Below are 24,802 nucleotides of genomic sequence, written 5' to 3'. Positions count from 1 at the left end.
TACCGATCAGCCGGCTTATATAGAATGAGGGTAGAGGGGTGAGGGGAAGTAGGATCGAGGGTATGCGTGAGTGTCGTGCGCTGTGAGCGTTTGCCAGAGTGAAAAGATGACACGTTTACAACATTTCTCTTAATGATAAAAATCTCTACATTGGCTTCTTTTGGCGCGTGGAACGTCGCAATGCCTGCGTGTGTGCCCGGTGTGGTGACTACATCGATGCGGTTTCTGCCTGCTCCTGCTGCGGATAGCCCGTTTCTTTTTGCGCCGCCGACGAATTAACCGGTGATGTAGCCACTCACTGTGGGGTGTGTGCACGACATATCTGCGTCCACATATCTGCTTGGGCAGCTTTGTCTTCCGTTGGGTTGTGGTACTGCGCACGTTGGAGGAGTATTGAGTCGAACACCTTGCCGAACGTGTTGCCTGACCGGTCCGGCTGGCGTCTGTATGATAACCATTCGTGACCCTCCTGTAGATGTGACTGTTACAGGCCGCCATTTTTTCCCGCGCCCAAAGTTACGTGCATACACTGCAGTTCCCGGGATAGGTGGCGGCCATTCATCTGGCTCAGAGACTGAACCTGTAACGATGGCTGGGAAGCAGTGGGAAACGGTAAAGTTTGATGTGGCATGGTGATAATAGTGGCCATTGTTTTTTGTGCGGCTCAAAAAGGTGTCTAGGCACAACACGCAGCCGAGGCAATATCGACGATCATGTGCACATCGCTCTAACTCCATGTGAAAGTTCGGCGAATCGGAGGTTCCAACTGAGACTTCTGAGAGGCAACTTAAGGCAAATGTGCATACTGTCAGCCGCGTCATTCAATGTTTACTCTGTCATATTTAAAGCTTGGCTTGGCCTGCTTCGAGCATGAGGTTTCTCGAGTTCCCTGCTTACGCCGCTAAGACACTCTTGCAAGGTGACCGTACCTGCCGCAACGGTAACACCAAGCTTTCGTCCAGCTACACGCGTTTCCAGTGTGCTTTGTGCTTCAGCGCCGTCCACTCTCATACCGGCTCTTCGAAGGTCGGGTCGCCGCGCGCTTATCTTCGTTACGGCTGTCAAGCCGAGGAAATCGCGCTTGCATCCTTTTCTGCTGCCTCACAGCTGATCGCTGTCGCTTCGCCAGCAACTGCTTTTGCAAGGCACTTGACCTTAAGCCGCAAACTACTTAGTCACGAAGAATTCTATCGAGCATGCTTCCGAAGTTGAAGCCGTCCCCTGTTTGGCGAATTTAAAAAATAAATTTGTGAACAGACTCACCTTCAAACTGGCACCGGGTGAAAAAGCGGAAACTCTCCCGTCACTTCGTGGCGTTTCGAGTCAAAACATGCACTTAAAACTTCGATTACTTATTCGTACTTCAGCGCATTTGGCTTCTTCGGTGCGACTTTCCCTCAAGGCACTTGTGCCCTACGCGCGCTCAGGGCAGAAATGAGCAACGCCCTCTTCTCCATTGAATCGTTGTTTTCGGTTGCTTCGAAGCAGGCTTCAAGTTTCGTAAGATACGCCCTCCATGAAGTTGTCAGTCTGGTCGTCGTACCCGGAAGCTCGTGATGCGCCATTGCCGAAGTAGTTGTATGCAGCGGATCAGCGTTGGCCGTCGTTTGAGGTTGGCTCCCGTCCTGGGTTCGCTCTGAGCTCGTCGCCACTTATTGCGTCGCAAGTAGGTGCATTGCGCGTTTCGTGATTCCATGCAACACCGACGCGCGCCCGGGAAGTGAATCGTTTATTGGAACCGATCAGCCGGCTTATATAGCATCACCGGTAGAGGGTGAGAGAGAAAAATGATCGATGGAATGCGTGAAAGTCATGCGCTTTGAGCGTTTGCCAAAGTGATAAAGTGACACGTTTACAGCACTTTCGGAACACAGTGTACTCCAGATATTGGCAGTGTGGTGACGAGACATTGGCAGTGTGGTGACAGAGCATTGAAATGTGAGGTATATTACTAAATTTATGTTGCACGCAATTGCAGCAACACCAGGAAACTCCTGAAGAGGATGGTCCGTAACACAAGTAGTGGAAATAGACTTAAATGGGGGGTGGGGGGGGAGATCAAAACTAATTCAGACTAAAAGAACCTTAAATCAAAGCACACTCAGTGAAGACCACCGCAATGAGGACATAAAGGCAAATGAATTTAAAGGCGAGGAGAGATAACAACCCTAATAAAACGAAAGCACATGTTCGTAAAAGACGACAAATTCCGAGACATAAGTGAATATAAAGTGAGCTGAACCTTCCCGCAGGAAACAGCGCAAGAAATGGACCGGATCAAAAGATAAAAGAAGTAGAACGAAACTCGGAGCACGAAATGGAATTAAATTTAAATTATGGACTTCCCGAAAGAAAAAAAAAATATCGGAAAGGAGAGAAGAGTACAGGGAAAAAAATACAATGCTCGAAGAGACAAAATGAAGCCAAGCGAGAGTTGGAAGACCGGAGCGAAAGGGAACACGCCGGCTGCTGCCCCGGACAAAACAGTAGCCGGCAGTGTCACGGACGAAAAACAGCCGGGACAAAAGCTACTCCGTATCGAAGTGCTCGATTACGGCGCTACAACACCGAAGAAAATTGCGAGAAACCGGCGGGGGGGGGGGGGGGGGGGCGCTTTTTAAAGGCAATGAAGCGAAAACGAGGTGATCAGGGGGAAAAGATGGCCCGCCCCGGAACCTGCCCAGAGAGAGAGAGAGAGAGAAGAGAAACGGCCAGGTCTCCAAGCAGGAAAAAAAGCGCCTAATAAAGTAAGAAGAGACCCAGGCAGACAGGAAAGGAGCGACTCGGAACGCTACGCCCGACTGAAACCGCGACAGGCTGTACACTTGGGGGCGGGCAGGCGTCGGTGCCAGTTTGATTTTCCGGTTTGATTTTGACGACGCAGTTCCCCCATCCCGGTTTGGAGCGGAAGCACTTTGCACCACGCAGTTTGGAGACACAGCCGCTGTCAAAAGCGGATAAGTCACGTCTGGTACGATTGGATCGGTCGCCGGAGCATGCCGAGGATACAGTTCCGCGAAGACTGAACAGCGTGGTCTACGCCGGGACGAGAAAGGTACAGATACACAGCGCTGGCTCGCAACTGGTACAAGTTCAGGTGAACTGCCGGAATATGACACGCTGACGAAACCGGCGAGCAGTGCTCTGTCTTGGGTTCCCTGAGAATTGATTATTTTTATTTATTTAACAAATACTGCAGGCCCTAAGTGGGCCCTAGCAGGAGGGGCGAAAAAAAAATACAGCATTGTGAATATCAATTCATCGCGCGAAAGATAAGTAAGTAAAATACACTGAGACATGTTCAACTCTTACAATAAAACATGCATAAATACAAAACACGACTATGAGGTAGACGAAAACAATTTGTCAATGGAATCAATGGACACGATGACATCAGAAGGCAGCTTGTTCCATTCCTCGATGCCGCGTGGAAAAAAAAATATTTAAAGGCATTAATATTAGTTTCATACGGCATTAAAGAATGTGCATAACGATGTATATGCCAGAAGCGTTACTATCATGCGCGCTGAACTTTTCAATGTTCCCTTAGAACGGTTCTCCAGAGAAATTCAAATGTTTATGAAACGGTTACAAAATAGCAATCCATTAAATTTAAGATAATGAAGATGGGAAAAAGCGAAAGGAGTGCACACAGACCGGAGCTTACTAGCGAATTTCTTTCAAACAGCTGGGAATTAAGTAGCCGAAAACAACTGGTAATGCGTAGAAAAACAGTGCCGGAAGTTTGATTCTTGACGATGCGACGACGCCATCTGGCCCCGCGCCAACTAGACACGCAGGGACAGATGGTGGCCCATTTCGAACGAAACTTGCCCGCTCAGGTTGTGTACACAAGAGACAAAAACCCCATGACCCGCGTCTGGCTTTGTATTTACCTAGCTGGAATCATATACCTGAAACGGGGCTGGCTTCACGGCCGCTAGCCCAAATGGGAGACTAACGAGTAATCATCAGGATGTATGCCTAAAGCACATCAAGCGCGTTAAAATATGCAAAATTTATTCTTTCCTTTTATCTTGTTCTACGTTTCGTCACAACACTAATTTACAACGTGCTAATTTACACCGTTGCACTAATTTACATAATTCACCGGGACATCTAATCACCTTACACACGCGATAGCATCAGAGCCTGTTGATGCCTCTACCGGAAGTGACGTTAAGTCTAGTCTGATGACGTCATATTCCTGCAGCCAGTGGGCGAACTTAATGGCTGACGACACAATTTTTTTTTTCAAATGAGACTCGTAATGCTTTCGCGTTAAAAAGTGAAACAATTTACAGATTAAAAAGAAAAACTGTGGGAATGCAACTTAGGTTATCTACTTCACGATATAGCAAAACCAACAAGAAAACGCCATCGGGGGCAACCACGCCGGGACTTAATTACGCGACACTCGGTCACCGTTTATGATGCCTGTGCCCTCGCGCCACATAATTTTTATTTTCTCGCTTCGCTGCGCAGACTCGGCTGAACTGTGATATTAGAGGTGGCCCACTAACGGCGAATAAGCGACACCAGGTAGCCGCGGGTCCTGGAAGGTGTTCGTCAAACTTTATTCACCACTTCCCTCGCAGACACGCACGCAGCGCAGCGAGCTTCAAGCAGCGAGATGGGGATGAAAAGAAGGCGTCGCGAACGCTTAATGCGGGAGCCGTGCCGACTGCATACGCACACAAGCACGCACGAGGGAAGCAAATGATATTTCATCGCAGAAAGCAAACGAATGCCCGAGACGGACGAAATAATCGCGAGCCACGCGCGTAGGCAAACACGGCATACATTAGCCCGACGGAGACTTGCGAAGCGGGAGGATAGGACAGCGCGGACGGAGACGGCAGGGAGATTATAAAGGAGAAGCGGGACGTCGGAGAGGAATTCTCCAGGTCCCTGGACCATGAATCCGGGAGGAAACGGGATGATGAAAGAAAGCACGAACGAAAGGAAGACGGAAAGAAAGAAATGGATGGATGAAGGAAGAAAAAGAGGGCGTGAGAGGCAGGGAGGCAGGACTGAAAAAAGGGGAGAATAGAGAGAGAGAGAGAAAGACGAAAAGGGAAGACAGAAGAGAGGGAGGAACGAGAGAGGAATGAAGGTAGGAAAATAGGGAAGGAAGGGCGGGAGGGAAGGAGGGAAGAAAGAAGGATCGAATGAAAGAAATAAATGTAAGATGGGGATGGGAAGGAAAGGAGGAAGGGAGAGATAGGAAGAACGAGCGAGGAAAGAAGGAAAATGAAATTGATTGAAAGAAGGAAGGTTGGAAATGGGGATGAAGGAAGAAGAGGGGGATTGGAGCGAAAGGAGGGATAGAAAGAACGAGGGAGGACTTAAGGAAGGTTCGAAAAGGGGATGTAGGAAAAGAGGAATGGGAAGGAAAGGAGGGTAGAAAGAACGAGGGGAAAAAGAAGGAAGGTTGGAAAAGGGGATGAAGGAAAAGATGGGATGGGAAGGAAAGGAGGAAGAGAGGGATAGAAAGAACGAGGGAGGAAAGAAGGAAGGTTGGAAAAAGGGATGAAGGAAGAAGAGGGGGGATGGGAAAAGAAGCTCCGTTGAAGGCTAAGACCAAACAGAGAAACTTATGGCGTTCACAGCAAGGCGTTAACGGCGTACGTGAGATAAAAAAAATGAACAACGGGAGTAAAATTAAGCCTGCGATGGTGCATACGCTTTTTTTAAAAGCAGCACAGGGAACAGTGTTCAGGAAATGTAAACATGGCAGAACAAACGAAGCGTAGGGAGAGGAGCGGGCGGGCCGAAAATGCAATAATGCAAGCTACGAGTACCTGGAGGCGAACGAATAATGAACTGAAAGAAGTAGAGGACAGCGTAGCGGATAGAAAGAAGATACTACGCGGGGAAAAAAGAAAGAGAGAGAGAGAGAGAGAGATCGTAACAAAAACGCAATAGATGAGAAATATGGGGGAAACGAGAATAAGGGGTGAAGTTGTAAACAAAAAAAAAACGACAAATACGCTGCGTGACCAGCCACGGATACACTGGCGGAGCTCGAGAAATCTACACAGATATAACTATATAACTTAGGCACCGATGACTTTGAAAGTGAGGCCTTAACTCACGTAAGAAAGCCGGCTGAGTGGGATCGGACGGGATTGAAACGAATTTCGTACGCAGAGATGGAAGAGAAAATCCACGAGAATTTCGAAGGCGGACAGGTGTAGCCGGCAAATTCCGCTCGGCGCAACAGACGGGGGCGATGAAGGCGGTAGCAGTAAACCAAGAAAAAGAAAGGAAAAAAAGGAAGGGAAGAGCTGCTTAAAAATTCAGCGAGCCCAATTTCCGGGAAAAGAGGTATTACAGCGAACGCGTCCACTTCGCTCGGCGACGAATTCGCGCCATGTCTAATTTTCCACAGGCAGGCAGGCAGGCACGCACGCAAACAGACAGGTTGCGAAAGGACTTCACGGGAAGAAAACGTATACTGTTTCGTCTCACGCCAGCTAGGAGAAGCAGCGACGCCAGAGGCAGAAGCAGCGACGCCAGAGGCAGCCGTTTCCGCCTGCTTAAAAGAAATAAAAACAGGTACGTCATTTCTCAAACTGAAGCCACCGGTAAAACAGTGTGAAGTCGGGAAAACAAAAAGAAGCTCCGAGAAAAGGAAAACACAAAAACCAAGGCAAAGCTCCACAGAGGGGCGACGAATAGCAAGAGATAGAGAGAGAGGAGGAGGGAGCGAGAAAGAACGGGAAGGCGAGGGAGCACGTGCAGTCTCTTTAAAATTCCATTATGCAAAGAGAGACGAAAGCCAATTTCGCGGGGTCAAATGCGCGCGTATACTGAAAGTGCGCGCGCGCGTATTCTTCGCCTGGCTGCGGGCGCCGTGCCGCGCCCCCTAGAGTGGGCGGCTGTGTATTCGCCCTGGGAGAGAAAAAGCGTGCGGTGGGGAAGCGGAGAGCGAAGGCGCCATTAGAAATTGAGGAGGAAGTCCCGAGCTGCAGGCTGAGAGCCGCCGCTTTCGGACGTGACCGGACTGGCGTCTCAACGAAGGGACGGGCGACGGGTCACCGTGTCTCGGTGGCGGCGTCAGAAGCGAGCGAAGGCAAGAAAACGGAAGAAGACACACGGAGCCGAGGATAACAATGAGATTACGTTACACGAAGCGGGTGCGCACAGGAGACGTCGATGAAGAAGAAAAAAGGCTTAAACAGAGAAAAAAAAGCACGCCGTTAAAGTGAGGACAGGCGCGGCCGTCACGGGAGAAGCACAACGGTTGGGCGTCACGGGAATAATCGATTCACTTAAAGCTTCTTGAAAACAGTAATAAAAACGGCAAAACGACATTGACAAGCCCCGTCTTCATCGCTTAGTGACGTGAATGCCTGCGGTGACGTGGAAGGGGAGTCGGGCACGGACGGAAAGGATCCTGTCGTCGCATCCCGGAGGGGAAAAAGAAATAAAATTCGATCCGACGATGGCACAGAGGCGACAATGGCATGTGCAGCTGTCAGCGATGGTACCATTCCTGGCCACGAATGACGCCTACGACGTAAGGTTATCCTCGCCGTGCAGACATCTCAAAGATCACGTCCTCGCTCCTCCTCTTACCCCAACGTCAAACGGCACAGACGTTCTTCACGCAAAGGTCACGGGTTCGTCTCCTCCGACCCTCCAGGCCCTGTGCTGTCGCTGAAGGTTCTTAATTTTCTCATTCGCACTGAGCGAGGCATTTCCCTCCAGCCCTGAGTGACGTTTGGCACTGAAGAATTACGACCGCTTTCTTGTCACAAATTCCGACAGCTGCTTAAATATCGAGACCTCCGGCGGAATTTAAGCCGCATAAATATTCTCTGCATTTTAAGACGCGCAAAAAAAAAAACGCAGCGTCTGTTCGTATTGATCGATGTGCTACTGTCGGCAGTGCTATAGACTTCGCGTTTCCCGGAGGGACGCGCTATTCACCACGAGCTTACGGCCGAGAACCTCAATCCACGTTATATACTAATCGACTCTCACCCAGTCAAACTCCGGCAAAATATATGTTCAGGCAGGCAGAATAAAGCTCAAATAACAGATTTAAAAGGCAAAAAAGAACAAGCTCTCAATAAGAGTCGATTCAACAAAACACGATGTGGGGCTAGTTGGTTCCCCGTTGCTGCAATAAAATATAAAAAAAACACCGATCAATTTTTATAAGAACAGACACAAAACACAAGGTGTCGAACCATTCGCCGTATACGAATGGGCGGGGTGTAAACAAATGACAGCGACCGCTTACCGCACCCCCTTCCCACTTTCCCGAAACACAGCTTCTACACCCTACATGACACCACATGGCGCATACTTAAGAGCACCCACTGTAGGGTATAGCTTAACTGCATGATTTCTGGCTGAGCAGCCGATGAACGGAGAAGTGCTGCGGTATACGAGCACCTGAAAGGGTGACGCTCCTTTATCCCTTCCCTTACGGCGCGGTTCAGGTGTCCAACGATAGATGAGACAGATACTGCGCTATTTCCTTTCCCCAAAAACCAATTATTATTATTATTATTTCGCCGCTGGGAGAGTCCCCCACACAGCAGTCGCGGCAGAAAGGCTGACAGCTCAAATACGGCCGAGGAGAAAACCAGATCCGTTTCCAACAGCAGTCACAACAACAACGTATTTACGAGATGAAGGGTAAAACGCGCTTGCGTAACACGTGTCCTATCTCTGCCAGAGGCCCGCCGGACGGCAAGACGAATGGACGTCCAAGCAAATAAAGCCCTCCGAGGCTCTTGCTCAACCCGGGTGCCGATGTTCGTCTTGCTCAACTTTCTTCCCGACGCAGAGAGCGCGGCTCGGTGAACGCGACAAAAATGGCCGTGCTGTACGGAACCCCGTAAAAGCAGCTGCAGCGCAGACAGGGCCACGGGAGTAACGGAGAAAGAAGGAGGAGGTAAAAGAAATGTCGGGGGCAGATAAAAGGGGTGGACAGATAACTACTCGTCTGTTCCTAATAGATTGGCCCGAGCGCTAAATCTGCCGCGTACGGAACAAAGAGCTCGCGGGGGACCGAAGGGCACGGTGCCAGTGGAAACAAAAGAAAGGCACGAGTGAAACTAGGGGGGCAAAAGTTGGCGGCTTAACGAGCCACACAAAAGAACTATGTCAGCGAAACCCGCGAATGAGCCCGGGGTTGACCATTTTTCAACGAGCGCCTCTTCTTGGTTAGTCACCGCCAGATGGCGCTGCGCACCAGTCTGCCTCGGGCCTTTCGCCGGGTAGAGTGGACGGATGGAGCGGGAGGAGGTTGGAGACGTCGCGGCGGACGTTGAGAGGAAGCAGACGCGAAAGACGACGGCTGGCTGAATCCACACTCGGTCGGGCCTGTCTCTGCGCCCGACAAGTTGCGTTACGCTAGGACGACGCTAACCAGATAGTTAAACCGAACGAAGAAAAAAAAATCGTAAACACGAGACGAAAACGGAGCTCGGGAGAAGCGAGAAAGCAGCACTCATGTTGATTAGAGTCACAAACAGCTCTCGTCCTTTACAGGCGAAAATTGTTTTGACCGCTGGTTAAAGTATTCGTTGCATATATTTCATACATGGGGGTACATAAATCGAGGGGAGGCGAGGTAAACTGTGAGAGACGGGTATGAAAGCTGGCTTGCTTGACAGACGTGAGCGCACTATCTGGAAGGGAAGTCGCTACGTACAGCTCGCTGTTGCAAAATGCAGCGCCATTCCTTTCGCGCCTTGTCGTGCGAACAGGTATTTGCTTTGCCATTTTTACGGCACTCAGCACACAAGGCAGGCCGAAGAAAGCGACGCTTCCACTCGGGGCCCACTTCATAACGTTTATTCGCTAACTAACTAACTAACTAACTAACTAACTAACTAACTAACTAACTAACTAACTAACTAACTAACTAACTAACTAACTAACTAACTAACTAACTAACTAACTAACTAACTAACTAACTAACTAACTAACTAACTAACTAACTAACTAACTAACTAACTCGCACACGTACACATACAAGCACACGCGACCATCAGGAACAGGCTTCTAGGCTAGTTCAGTACAGATAAGTGCAATAAAAGACCATAGGTGCCTGATGTCAATATGATGACAGACGCCTCTCAGTGAAAGACGATGGAAAACACAATTTCGCTTCTGTTTTGATTCCCTTTCCGTTTCCAACCCGGTTCCTAAAGGTAAGAGGACGGGAACAAAATTCGTAGGGATTCATTAAAGCATTCGTGTTATTTGATCTTAACTAAGATGTTTCCAGACCCAGATATCCTCACTATTCCTGCACTTTTTTTTTTCTGAACAACGACTACAGCATTTTCCTGAATTCCATTGCTGGTCGGTTTAATTTGCTGTTCACTCTAAAGCCCTCTAACTGGACGCTCTAAGCGTCGCTTCACAAGTACCAAGGGCGGCGTTATTTGTTACCAAGTGCGCGGGATGGCTTGAAATTAAAGGTCACTTCCTCAAGCAATGTCGGCCTTTACGGGGTTTCTACTTTAACCCGCGCTTCTGTAAGAAGTACCGCTGCTGTCAACGGGTGAGCTAGGGCCTGGGCGAACACACAGCGGCTCGCGGATGACCTTTCCCTAAGAGGGCGGCCTGCTGAGCACGCGTACAAGATTTACACCGAAGGCGCGGCACCCGGGGCCCATAAATATGGCGCAGCATCGCCCCTCAGGAATGGCCCGTCGGCCACGTGCGCGCGCACCCGCCCAACACTCATGTCTCAAAACGTCCGTGCAGTGTAGCCGAGGGTACGGCGGGCAGAGTCCTATGATAGCTTCTACCGGCTCCGGAAATTCCCGCCAAGTTTGGTACAGAGGCGGAACCAGCCACTACAAGAGGCGCCAAGAGCATCAAGCGGCCGTTCCACCGTGGAAAAGATGTGAGCACCTCATGAGGAACTGCTGTGTAAAGGGCGTCATAAAGAAAGCGTAAGTTTAATAAAGTTGAGGAAACGCCAAGGCGCCCGTGTGCAGTGCACGTTAAAGATCCCCACGTGGTCAAAATTATTCCGGAGCCCTCCACCACAGCACCTCTTTCTTCCTTCACTCCCTCCTTTATCCGCTCCCTTACGGCGCGGTTCAGTTGTCCAACGATATGTGAGGCAGATACTGCGCCATTTCCTTTCCCCCAAAACCAATTATTATTATTAATAAAGTTGAGCGTAGAGTGAAACACGATTACTAATTACAGCTTATTCATTCATTTTTAGCACGGACGACGTGTAATTTAGACACCAGGTCAACGGCTTCCTAGTGCTAATGCGCATGTTCTACGTCTGGGTTCGCTGGTCTAATAATAATAATAATAATAATAATAATAATAATAATAATAATAATAATAATAATAATAATAATAGGTTTTAGGGGAAAGGAAATGGCGCAGTATCTGTCTCATATATCGTTGGACACCTGAACCGCGCCGTAAGGGAAGGGATAAGAGAGGGAGTGAAAGAAGAAAGGAAGAGAGAGGTGCCGTAGCGGAGGGCTCTGGAATAATTTCGACCACCTGGGGATCTTTAACGTGCACTGACATCGCACAGCACACGGGTGCCTTAGCGTTTTTTCTCCGCTGGTCTAGCGCTCGCTTTTTTTTTCTATTCTTGCTCTCCTATCCTTTACCCCTCCTACTTTCAGCACGCGGCAGCGAGCGCGGCTCGGCTTGAGCCAGTAGGCAGGCCCGCGCACTTTCCTTTTCATTCTTCCTATCAGCAACAGCAGTAGCAGCAGTTTCCTCCTTAGTTTAGTACAGGGGCCGAATCGGAGATGCGTGAGCGCCGATGTGAGGGCAGCAAGCTACCGTTCCGTCATGAAAGAATCGTCGCGCATGAAAAGGAATTCGCGCGTGTTAATGGTGTCATAAACGTCACTGGGAGGAATACAGTAAGGTAATACACGTATTAATGTATTTTTCACAGAGACAAGCAGTACCAAGCCATCCTGAGGCGTTAGGTGGAAGTTTCTCCGCTTAGCAAGATGCCCGTCACGAGGCATTGATACGAATAAAGGCAAATACTTCCTCGTGTTCGACTGTAGTAAGATTTCGACGCCGCCTAATACCTGGTTACACGCTTTTGTTAACACATCGACGTGTTCCGAAGCCTTTCAGGTTACGCTGGATGGAGTAAAGTGTTGGAAGTCAGTCTTACTACGCAATTGAACTGCAGCGAGAAACAAGTCTTGCGCGACGCGGGCGTATTTACTGATACACTGAAACACGAATAATGTTTGAACTTGTCATCACAGACAGTTTTAAACTCTTCATAACGAAGTTGAAGGGGCCCGGCGATTACTTCGTTATAGCCGCAGCTTCGTTATAGCCCATGTTGGCCGAGCTTACAAGGGGAATCGTCATTCCTTCGCTGTATCCATTATTTCGTTGTAAACCGTTTCGTTATAAAGAATTTCAACTGTAGTTCACAAAGGCAGCCTAAGCTTTTTGACGACCTCTGCAAGAGTGACATACTAGACAGGAGTTCAGTCCATTCGAACTTTTGCGGTCGCACTGGTATTTTTGCAAGTCGCTGGAATGTGTGCTCGTCTGTGACCTATTTTGCTTTTAATCTTTATTTCTCCAAAGTTTCCCTAAGTTTTCAATAGATGTCGTTTGAAATGATCCTTCCCAGTCGGAAAACCAGAGAAAATTTTCTGTCGTCACGACAAATTTTTTGCAATGTTTTGACGAAAAACTTGCGGAAAAAACAAATTTTCGCAGTAACCACAAAATTTGCGCAGTTATAACTACAGAAAAACTACAGTATAATAAAGAAAAATACGACAATACAGCACAAAAACCTGTCGTTCCGGCAAACGTATGAAAAATTTTGTCATCTTCGACACGGTTCTGTTTTTTTTTCTACTGGGTGCGTTTCAATGTGCTTTTTTTATCGCGACATTTCACGTCTAGAACGAGACACAACCCTCGCACCTGTCACCAACATCACCAGACACGTACACGACCGAGCTATATGGAAGTGAAAAGTCCACGTTCAGGAATAAAACTTATGTTTAGTTCTGCACTTGCCATTCGACGACAAAGAATTTAGTGCGTAGTAAGAAACTATTTACAAAGAAACAAAAAAAAAACAAACAAAAGCAGACGCCATCGCTCAATACTTGTCCAGTAATCGTCGAGAGCAAGCTAATAAACTGTTCCCTCCCTTCCAGCCTCCCTCCGACCTGCACTGCTACCGCAATGTGTGCGCGCTGAAGCGAGCGGAGTACAAATCAGCCATACCGCGCAAAATGCAGTTCCACTGCAGTGTACCGCAGTCCGAGTATACTGCGCGCAAGTGTTGAGGCTGAGTACAGGCAGGAAGGGGCGAAATGAAGAAGGGGCGAGGGAAGAGAAGAGGAACGGTCTGTTGAGGAGGACTTATAGGGAAGGACAGAGGGCGCCAGGCGAGAGTGTGCGCCGGGCCCCACGCTGCCTAACGGACGTCGAGCTAGGCGCCAACGATGCCCGAGGGTGCTGTTTCCGCCCAGGGCCAGCGGCGGGGACGACGTCAGCGACGGGCATAAGGCGGCTTGGCCGAGACCGTCGCCCGCTAACCTGGGCGTCTTCACGGCCCTTGCCTTTTCCACTTCGCCCACACTTCCACTTAGCGGTCCTTAACGCCCGCTAGAAAGTTTCTCGCGCGGGTTGCGGTAGGGGAGCCGAGAGGAAATATGATGACATGCGCGCAGGCAGTTGCTCTGCACTTGCGAAGGTAGTCGCGGCAGCGAGCCGCGCGTGACGATGCACAGCCGTCAAGCAGGCGTGTATATTGCACGGCAACGCCCCTGGAGTCTGTGCTTGCTTGATGCGTGCTAGGGGTGCAACTACACACAGTGGTGCGGGCGGAGGCACCATAACGTTTGTTTTTTTTGAAAGCCCCACCTTATTATTTTTTTAATGTTACTAGCGCACTACTTTAAACTTTGCGTAAGTGCACAGTGTGCGCTTTATTTATATTTACAGGATCAGGTAGCAATGAACAGCTCTTACAGACGTTCTGCGGGCTTTTCCCGTTCTCGAGCCTGAAGCAAATAATTCGCTAGTGGTGTGATCTAGGGTGTGTACCCTAGTGTTACCGCCACTGAACCGCTAAACGGTGATGCTTGGAGAGCGAGAACACTTTCAATACAGAGCCTGTAATTGAATCTAAACTCATAGTTTCAGCTTTATATGATAAAAAATTTTCCGCTTGAAGTAGAGTAGGTAAATCGGTGGAGTCTTCACTTGTCGTCAAGACAGGATATAAAGAAGGTGATATACCATCTCACGATCACAGAAATACCATCTCACAATCACAGAACTCTGGGCTATCGAAGCATGAGCACGCTAAAATCCCGCAAAGAAAACCTGTTGACCGCGTAGTGCCCTGCCTGTCGTAGCAGCTGTCGTCAGATTCCTAACAAGAGCGCTCAGTCCAATTAAGCGAATCGGTAAGATGGCGCCGGCATTTCTTCACAAAATATTTTTTTTTTTCTGTTTAGGTGCCTCAGGCGACTTGTGTAAAGCTAGAAAATATAGCGCTGTCATTACAACAACCTTAATGCCGCGACCATGGAGAGTAGGACAAGCGAGGCTATAGGCGAAGGCGGCAACCTGCTGTATGGCGGTAAGGAACTCGTCAGCTTTCTGTCGCTCAGGCGATGCTGACACCTAACTTAATCGCTATAACATGCGCTGTTCGGAAGATGACGCGGACAGGCGGGCACTGCATGCATCTGTGAAAATGAGAAGTGTGTCATGTGACTACATGGAAGATCGCCCATCTGACTGCTGGGGTACCAGGTGCAAAGTAGGAGGGTCTTCAGGAATTTTCTCAGTTATATTCATGATCTTGAACTGAACTACAAACGGTGACAATCTCCCCTAAGTGCTTGCTTTTCACTCAGTACGGATGAAAAGCTGCCAACTGCTCATATTAGCGGCTAACGTACAGAAGTACGTAATAAATGGTGAAGGTTTGACATCTGTACAAAGCGTCGCTACAACACAGGAACTGCGGGTAGCTCAAGGCTGCGCTCAATGTTAGTCAGTAACATCAACCTCAACTGCAACCACAGCCTACATACATCAAATTCAACTTCAACCCCAGCCTGCAAGCATCAACCTCCACTTCAACCCCCAAAACAAACAAACATCAACCTCAACTTCAACGCTAACCTACAAACATCAAGCTCAACTTCAACCCCAAAAAAAAAACATCAACCTCAACTTCAAAACTAACCTACAAACATCAAACTCAACTTCAACCCCAGCCTACAAGCCATGCACTCAACTTCAACCCCAAAACAAACATCAACCTCAACTTCAACACTAACCTACAAACATCAAGCTCAACTTCAACCCCAAGACAAACAAACATCAACCTCAACTTCAACACTAACCTACAAGCATCAAGCTCAACTTCAACCCCAAAACAAGCAAACATCAACCTCAACTTCAACACTAACCTACAAACATCAAGCTCAACTTCAAAACATCAAACCGCACTTCAAACCCAGCCTACACGCCATGCGCCGACAGCAAGTTGAACTGGCCTTCGTAAGTTGCTTTTGTCGCATTTCACTAGCTGCCGGCGCGTTGCACTTGCCTTCCCAATACACGCGCGCCTGGATTACCAGGAAAGAAGAAGAAAACTGGGGAGGCCGCGAGAGGGCGCCACTCACCGTAGACGTCGAGGGACGCTTCCTTCTTGTAGATGAACTCGCTGGCGTTACGCGAGAGCGCGTAGCAGGCGTAGCTCCCGGCGTGCTCGAGCGTGGGACAGTTGAGCCGAAGCGTCCACACCGAGGACTGCTCCTCCTCCTCCTCCTCGGCCGGGGACGGCGAAGAAGCCTCGACCTCGGACGACGCCTCGCCGCTGCTGCCACCGGGCAGCGTGGTCCCCGCCGGCGCGGTCGTGACGTTCTCGCGCCTCTTCGCCCGAGAAGACGTCGCCACCAGCCGGCGTCGTCAGCAGCAAGGGCGGCTCGGTCGAAGTCCCGTTAGAAGGCGGCGAAGACGTCGAATTGTGCGGCGCCGCCGAAGAGGTCGCGTTGGACGCCGCGGACGCTGTTGTCGCGTTGGACGGTGTGCTCGTTACGGGAGCCGCTGTGGTCGTCGGCGGAGGCGCGACGGACGTTGAGGAATGGAGCGAGGCCGCCTTGGCCTCGCGGCTGGGTGGCGGCACGAGGACGACGTTGGGTAGCTTGGAGGCGTTCTCCCCGTGAAACGTCCACCAGACTTCGATGTTTGGACCGGCGGTGTCCAGGCGACAGCGTAGCACGGCCGCCGAGCAGTTGGACACCAAGGGCGGCTCGGCCACGTGCTCGAGGATGGACAGGCAGCCTGCGCCAGACAAGACGGAATAAACTCGGTCTGCATTCCATTTAACTAATTTAGTTTGTAAACTACGTTTTTTTTTCCTTTAACTGCGAAGTTTCCGAGAAAGCTGTATAGCTTTCCTTTGTAGGCTGTATGGCTGCGCTCGGGTGGATGCTAATGAGTAATTACACCCTTATTACAAATCTACTCCACCTTGGGGAATTCCCTTTAAAAATTTGACCAACAGCACGGTTAATTGTTAAAGGGAACATGCGATCGCGTGGCCGCTGTGGGAGTCGGCGAGAATGGACGGCACAAGGCGCATGCGCTGTAAGCACGCAAGGCTGATCTTCCCGCACGTGCGCCTGGTGCCGCCCATTCTCGTCGGCTACGGGCGGCAGCGCTTCGCGAAACATGAAGGCCACACGATCGCATGTTCCCTTTAACAGTGGACCGCACGGTACCTGCACTGGTATCTCCAAACGAATAATGTTTAGATTTTTTTTTTACTTCCCTACGGAATTTGACGACACAAACAATTCAACTGGAAAGCACCGAGAAACCCACTCCGAGAATGCCTCGGAATTGGCAAACGGGCTGCAAGCCTCCTAAGCCCTGGCCGCTTTACATGAGTGTCAGACGGCCACACCGGCAATGTGCAAAAACGCAACCAAGAACAACCTTGCCAACCCAGCGGTCATAGATGAATAAGGCCATGAGTAAACCTAACCCAAGTCAGCTCTGGCCAAAAATGTTTGCCCACTCTTTCAGTACGACCACGTTCCCGAGCTCTCACAAATATTGACGCTTTTACTGTTACTCTTGGTTTCGTAAAGCTTCAAATTTCACTTTTTTTTTCGAAAAACCATGAGGATTTACGCGAACTGCACGACACAGAATAAAGGAACAATTGGCTAGCGCAACTCAGTTGTAACTTGCGCTTGCACCTCGTCTTCACTGCGAGCCGTCTAGTTTGCGAAAAATGAACCAAATAGCGCAACAACGTCTTTTACTTCAAACGTTCCTCGCTTTCTCAGAGCAGCACTTCCTCAAGCGCTTACCCCAGAGACGCATATAGAAAGCCACAGAAGCCAAATATGCTGCTCTGAATCTGCAACATATACAAAAACTGCGCTCCTAGAAATATGCCGTTTAACCAAAAAATATCGCTACGTCTTCTATGGCTGGAACGCCAAGGTTTCTAGACGCAACAAGTCTTGTCTTGCAAAGTGTGCTCAAAAGTCGACATGAGCTGCGCGCTGGTTTACAAGCGGCGCCTGTGTTTTTCGCTAGCGCAGTAAAAGGGCTCAAAGTATCCCTGAACACCGAAACACCAGTGCTTGCCGCTTGAGTTCACTTTGATTTAATATAACTAGTTAAGAACTCGCTACCACACTATGCGAAGACTGCGGTGCGTGCAGTTAAGTGGCACTTAATTACTTCCAAGTAGAGCGAAACGCACGGGAGTTTTTAGCACCACCATCTGTGGTGTGTAGCAATGCGTCGTAAATAAAAACTACTGCGTCCACCTGTAAATAAATTACAATGTTAACCACGTATAAGCCGCGGAGCGGGTGCTCTAATGGATGTTGCGGTCACGTGATCAAGGAGGTGAGCTTGGGCCACTACAATAAAAAGATAGGTGCTGGGAGTGTCCCCTTTGAAACAGGGTGGTTGCAGATGTCATCAGACTTGAAATTTTTTATTAAGGTGAAAGCCTTTAATGGCTCATACTCGAGGCCACGAGCCTGTCCGTCCGATGTCACGCTCTTCAGTGACTCGATAATAAAAAAAAAAACCTTTGTGCACGATGGGATTCGAACCACCATCCTTCCGTTCCGCAGCCGAGCGTGCTAACGACTACGCTACCTCCTATCAACGCATATGTATAGTTCTCTTTGTCTAGGACGCTCGAGTGTGTTTGCGGAAAGGTGCCGACTCAGACGGATTCTTCCCAAATGCCCTTCAGTGCCTCCAGCATTTAAGATTCACGAACAGTTGTCTACTTCATCATCTTAACCACATATCAGTGACACAAGCAGCAACACCGTGCTAGAAGTTTTCGCCTCACCGCACTTTAGGTCAACAAAGTGCCCCTGGCCCCTTAATTTTTTTTTGTCTTTGTACTTGCTTACTCATTAACTCCCCTCATACTAATGACCATTGTAATATGTTACGGATCTCCTTCTTATGTAAAGTCCAAAGCAAAGAGCCTTAAGGACGAACAAATTACGATGATGATTAAATGCATATTGTGCCCCCCCCCCCCCCCCCCCCCCCCCCTTCTAATCACTCCTTCCAAGAGTTTTTTTTATAGACACTCCCCTGCGTCTACGCACCTGGTTTCCTTCACGAAGCTGCGCCTGTCTGTTCTAACCTCGCATTACAATGATAATCAACGACCGTCACCGCATGGCATCACAATTTGTTCGCAGAACCCGCATTCGATGGCCGGGAGAAGCACCGAGGCAGGCACGCACGACCGATCACTGCACCGTCCTTGGCCGCGGCAAAAAGCGACGCCCGCCTGCCACCCCGATGCACGCGCAACCCGGAGAATGCGATTAAGCCCGAGGATGCTCGAGGTGCGACCAGCGTCGGACGCTTCGTTAGGCGAGCATGGGCAATTTCCTCGCGAACCCCGCAGCCTCCCGCGAGACAAAAGGCTGCTCCTGTTACTGCTGATGTTCGCCTAGTTGGGGAAGTAATTACAGACGCTTACAAGTCGCAGACTTCGTTAACGAACTCGTTGCCTCCGCACTTCTGATATTTCTTGCATCGCGAAACGATTGCAGCCGCGTCAAGCTACAACAACGCCCACATCGGATGCTCAGCTGAGCGATGGGCTACTTTCAGGTAAGAGATTGAAGACTAGAAGGGAAGCGAGAAAGATGGAGAGCCGAAATGAAGTGGACGATAGAGCACAGTTTACCACGGGCAGGAAGCTTGGCGAGAGACAAATGATAAATTCAACACCAAAAAAAGTGCAAGCAGCCAGAGAGAAAAGACTGAGTAAACACTGCGCCATCATCAACAGGCGCGCAGCTGGAGGCGCCGAAAGCGACAGCAAATTTTCTCGAGTTTAGGTGAAGTCCAGAGTAGACTACTAATATCGATATTCTTTCACCATGCTCGCGAACATCAACGTGCTTTAGCTAAAGTACGCAATGTTAGAAGACTGAATTTCTCGTCATCCCGTCATACCTCACGGTTTCATGCGCGCGCGTTAGGACGCTACAGCCGGATACAACTCAAGAAAGAAGCGGCTTTTCCCCGCCAAGAGACCCACTTCCAGCCAATATCGTCGGTCGATTTTCATGAATCTGCTAGTGTGACAATGCAGGGAGCGGCATGACAATGCAAGGAGGGGACACTGTCCCTTCTCATCTGCCACTCCCAGAAATGTCACGCAAGCAGGCTCATGAGAATTGCCCGACACCACTGGCTGGAAGAGGTCCCTTTGAAGGGAAAAAGCCGTTTCGTTCTTGAGTTGTATCAGACTAAAGTTTGAGATGTTCTGTTATCAAGAATACGAATCGGCCCCGTAAATATTTCACGGACCGCTTTCATGCGAGCAGATTCACCTAACCCTACATGGACAGCACGACCGCCCACGTATTTGGAGCTACGCGCCTTTTATAACACTCTTCATTTTCACGCAGTACGACAGCGGATGCGCTTTACAACTTCTCCGGTTACTTTTGTGAACAGCCGATCGTCATCGTCATCATCAATCACGAGAGGGGAAACGGACGCATCGTTACGCTCTGAGACTTCACGCAGTTCCATGCAAAAAACCCACAACTACGCAAAAACTTGAGGGACTCAATTCAGTCCCCCCCCCCCCCCCCCCCTTTTCACTCGGTATAGGCCACAGTTACAAATTCGAGAGACTGCACCCCGAGTGCGCAGTCATTCGCAGCAGACCGAAACCGCGAGGACGCGCGAGCATAACTTCTACAGCGAGCTCATTTTCTTGCAGCCCCATCCATCTCCCTTCGTCGAGGACGAGGCGTCCCGCATTTCGGAGATGCTCGAGCGAGCGAAAGCGCACACCGCCCTGTCCGCAACTGAACGACGATGACGACGTAATTAATGAGCGTCCAGCACCACAGGCGCCTTCGGTTCGGCACAATCGAAGCCCAAGGCGAGCCGCGACTGAATGCATAATCCGACCACGCACGCCCCCCCCCCCCCCTCCCCCTTCCTCTCACCGTCCCGCTCAAAGCCGCCAAGAAATAACCAGATAGAAACTTCAGAAGGGAGACGCGGAGACAACAGACGCTTTCACGCGTTACGGTGCCGCAGCCAGCGCATAATCGCTGCTCTCTCGTCCGTTATGCGCTTTCCGAGCCAGCAGGGGAATGGGGAAGGGAGGGGGGTGGGGCAGGAACAGGGCGAAATTGAAATACGTAGCCCTAGGGTCTAGAGGGGCGACAGCGCTGGATTCGCGGGGCGATGCTGAAGCGCGGACAGAGTTGTGAGCGATGTGAAGCCGGCCAGTGCCGTACAAATGGAGTTCGCGTGGGGCTACGTACGCGCAATTACTAAGCCCCACTGTGCACGGCGTTCCGTGAAGTGCTCCTCCTCGGGTTCAGACAGTACGGCTATTGCGGCTAGTTTTTTTTTTCCCGCGAGGGGAACAAAAAGAAAACATTGCGTCCGATGAGGCATGGCGCTGAATGGAGCGGCTTCGGGTTAATTTCAAATATACCCGAGATTCATTAACGTGCACTGAAATAATGGTACGAAAAGATTCTCGCCGCGGCCCGGACCGGACTCGCGAATTCACGCTCACCAGCCTCAAGAGTAAATATGCTCACTGAGCTATCGTAGCGGACAGCGCGGGTATCTGCGGAAGACAGCTGCGAACAGTCCAATTCATTTAAGGTCAATTCAGGAGAGTTATTGGAGAAGCACGTGCCGTTGTGGTCAGCCTCGAATTAAAATGGTCACGGAAAGATGCTCACGAAGGCAGCTATATTGGGGCTATTGGCGATGAACAGCAACACCAAGCTGTTACGTGACAGTAAGCGCCATCTTGAGGTGACGAAACACGACTCGTAAACGAAAATTTTTTCGCGTTATCTGCGGACGACGTCGCTAGAAACAAAACTGCGCGCCTGACCAGCAACGACGCAGTGCTATCGATGGCAATGTTTTTTACGAGCGCGAACGTTACCCGTAGTCGAGGCGAATCACAAGTATTTCCTTCGTGTACGGCATTTCAAAATAAATTATCAATTACCAATTACTTATAAAAACTAAACACTCAGCTGAAAAGATCACCGAAGTTATTATTAATCAGGGATTAATCAATCAATCAGGACTTGGCATGACCATTATTTCATGCCTCACTCAAGAGCACTGTATGAAAAGCTTGCGACTGGCTCGGAGCTCGTTGCGACTACGCGAAGCGTAAGCCTCTTTCGCACAGTGCACAGTGTTTGGCAAACTAAGCGCTTCTGAGTTGTGCAATACTTCTTTTTTCGTCCATTTACTTCGGTATTTTCTTCTCTGCCCCGTTTCATCTTATCGGACGCCAGTATACCGAGCGATACAAGCACACCCTTCGCACGCAGGGAGGGTCTTAAGCGCTGCTGCTGCAAGCGACTTTACACTGACGTCGCCGTCTCGCGTTTCTCCTCGACCAGACGCCGGCAGTCCATCCGGAAATAATACGCTAGCCACATCTCGTTAGGCGCGGAGCCCGGCAAAAGGTCGCTCGCTCTCCGGGATCAGCGCCTTTCGTAATCCCACCCATGCCAGCTTCCCCGCTCTTTGCCAGACCGTCTGGCGTCGTGTCACGAATTGTTTCTTTAGGGTAGGCGAATCAATTTGTTTTTCAATTTCGGGTCCCCTTCCCCCGGGCCTCGACCGAAATCTTCTTGCTCCATTTCCTTCAAAGCACAGGAAAGCGTGGAATACGAAACGCCGCACCGTTTTTCCACCACCCGGGCGCGTATTTACACTATTACCATCTCTTGCACAGACGGCGTTGGGCTTACTCTTTCTTTAGCTGCTCCTACGCGGTATGCGTATTATGCTATTATTTTTATAAAAATTTTGTTCGCGTACAGTGGGAATCATATTCGTGTTTGCAAACGCTCTCCGCGTTCTCAGAATCGCACATAGATCAGAAAAATAGAAAGAAAAATAGCTAGAATAAGAAAACGACGAAGTGAAGATCTGCCGAGTCCTCTGCGTTCTTCGGGCTAGAATGCTCCGTAACCACGAACCGAGAAGCTCTTACTGAAAACGTGCCTAACAACGCGAGGCCTGTACCCGACAGATTTGTTCGGTGAAAGCGGCGGCGCGGACTTTTCCACTGAGCCGGTGAGACACTTGGGTGCCGAAAAAGCAAGGATAGAATTTAGCGCTGTGTTACGAGAGACATGGAGTAGCCATCTGTGCCCTCAGTGGTGACTAAGGGTCGCTAGGATACGCAGGAAGCAACTGCTTGTAACCGTGCCCAGCTATGCACTGGTCACCGCATGCATCCCCAACGGCGGGACGGCTCGTTAGTGTGAAGCTTCCGGGGTGATGCCCGCCTTGTAAGTCAAGCGTTCGGCACCAGCCGCATCGTTAGCGTAAAAACGGCGCTGTCTGAGCCGGTAACGATGCCGTGAACACTGTGTTTGCCGCTGCTGCTGCTGATTCCAAAGAAGGGCAATGCGGTGGTCGAGAAAGAAATACCTGTTGTATTGTTGCCGCAACACCAACCGTGATCGTTGTTTAGTCCGGCTTATTTCATGTTTCAGCGTTTGAGGAGGTTAAACTTAATTTTCTTTAGTTCACCTTTCCATCATTCTTGTAGTGGAGGGCTCCGGAATAATTTCGACCACCTGGAGATCAGTGCACGTTAAAGATCCCCAGGTGGTCGAAATTATTCCGAAGCCCTCCACTACGGCACCTCCTTCTTCCCTTCTTCTTTCACTCCCTCCCTTGTCCCTTCCCTTACGGTGCGGTTCAGGTGTCCAACGATATATGAGGCAGATACTGCGCCATTTCCTTTCCCCAAAAACCAATTATCATTATCAAGCGCAACACAGTATTAGCGTTGCACAGCGAAGAAAGAACGCAAGCGACAAAAAAAAAAGTATCTCGTAGATTGTGACGCAAACTGTAAGTTATCTTGACGGTCAGGAATGCGACCCCAATTAGAATCCAGACGGGCGCAAAATAAATCGCCTGCGGCAGTAATAGGATGAAAAAAAGAAAAAACAAAACTCACTGAACAAGCCGGTCGGAACACGGTCCGTCAACGGCAGATGTCGCAAGCGATAAAGAAAAGTAAAGGGAAGAAGCAGGCGGCCAGCGACGCGGAAAAGAAAAAACAGGGAAAGAAAGAAAAACCAAGAAGAACGGAGAAGCACAGATTGGGGATGCTTAATCTTGGCCGCTTGACGTGTACGTCAGGGGAAACGGGAACACAAGTGACGCGCGAAAGTAAGCGCGAGGGTAACAACAGCGCGAGCTCTGTTTTGAGGCACCGACGACTGCTATCGGCTGGCGATAGCGGAAAGACGCTTTCCCTTTCCCCTCTGTAAACAAAGAAGAGCAGGAAGTGAAACAAGAAAGAAAGGGGGCCTCTTTCTCCCTGAACCACAGAAGAAAGAACCCGCCAAAGAAGAAGAAAATAAAAAAAGATCGCAAATAAAGAAAGCAAAACGAATTAATCAAGTGAAGCTTGTTAGGCTCTTCAAGAACAGAAAAAATTAGACCAAAGAACATGAAAAGCAATGGAAAAAAACAGTGAAGAAGGGAAGGAACAGGAGGGAACAAAGTTACGAGGTGTAAGATTTGGGAGAGAGGCAGAGAAATCTATGAGGGTAAAATATTCTAGGCACAAAGTAGAAGTCCTTCCCGCCGGCTTATAGCGAGATGAGATAGATTACCCAATAGATCCTTCGTTTTCCGTAATCGATCGAAAGCGCTTTCGGCGCTTTGGGGAGTACGAAACCACTGCGGCGAACAACAATCTGAGCCAGCGCGGAACTCCGGTGCACCGTCGAGCCCGCGGTTTGAACGCGCGTGGCCTCCCACTCAGCCCACTGTAAATAAGACCAGGTGCAGGAGCACGTCGCTATGTTTTAGTACAAACCAGACCGTCTAAATCTGAACATCAGAAAAACAAAGTGTCAAAATTTCCTTCTTACGAAACAATTTACGAGCAGGTGGAAATGACACGAAACGGGCAGGAAACAGCAATGATTCCGGTAAAAAAAGAAAGAAAAAAGACACGACGGATGAAATTGCGTGAAACTCGGAGAAACAGGACGGTGAACTAAAATAGTGAATTAGAGCCGGCTGTATGTCGCCAGCGTCGCAAGGCGAGCGACGATTTCACCGAACCTAGAACGCAAACACACACAGAGAGCCATTTCATCGCCAAACGGCTTGACAGGGAGCACGGAAACGTGAAAAGGCACTTCCGCACCGATAAGTGAAGGCACATAAAGAAGCTAGCGACAAGTACACAAGTACTACGTCAAGAACGACAACA

At 49.6% G+C, this 24,802-nt stretch overlaps 1 protein-coding gene across 1 annotated transcript in view; it reads right to left on the bottom strand.

Annotated features, from left to right (window-relative positions):
• Positions 1-24,802, bottom strand: part of LOC144110735 (tyrosine-protein phosphatase 69D-like) — a 626,192-nt gene that overhangs the window by 65,569 nt on the left and 535,821 nt on the right. The window contains 2 exon segments of the mRNA XM_077643805.1: positions 15,660-15,903; positions 15,905-16,320. Of these exon segments, the coding sequence (XP_077499931.1) occupies positions 15,660-15,903; positions 15,905-16,320 (660 nt within the window).

The sequence above is a fragment of the Amblyomma americanum genome, chromosome 11, assembly GCF_052857255.1.
Source record: "Amblyomma americanum isolate KBUSLIRL-KWMA chromosome 11, ASM5285725v1, whole genome shotgun sequence".
NCBI lineage: Eukaryota > Metazoa > Arthropoda > Arachnida > Ixodida > Ixodidae > Amblyomma > Amblyomma americanum.
The sequence above is the reverse complement of the archived record's forward strand: the minus strand, read 5'-3'. Positions and strand labels throughout refer to the sequence as shown.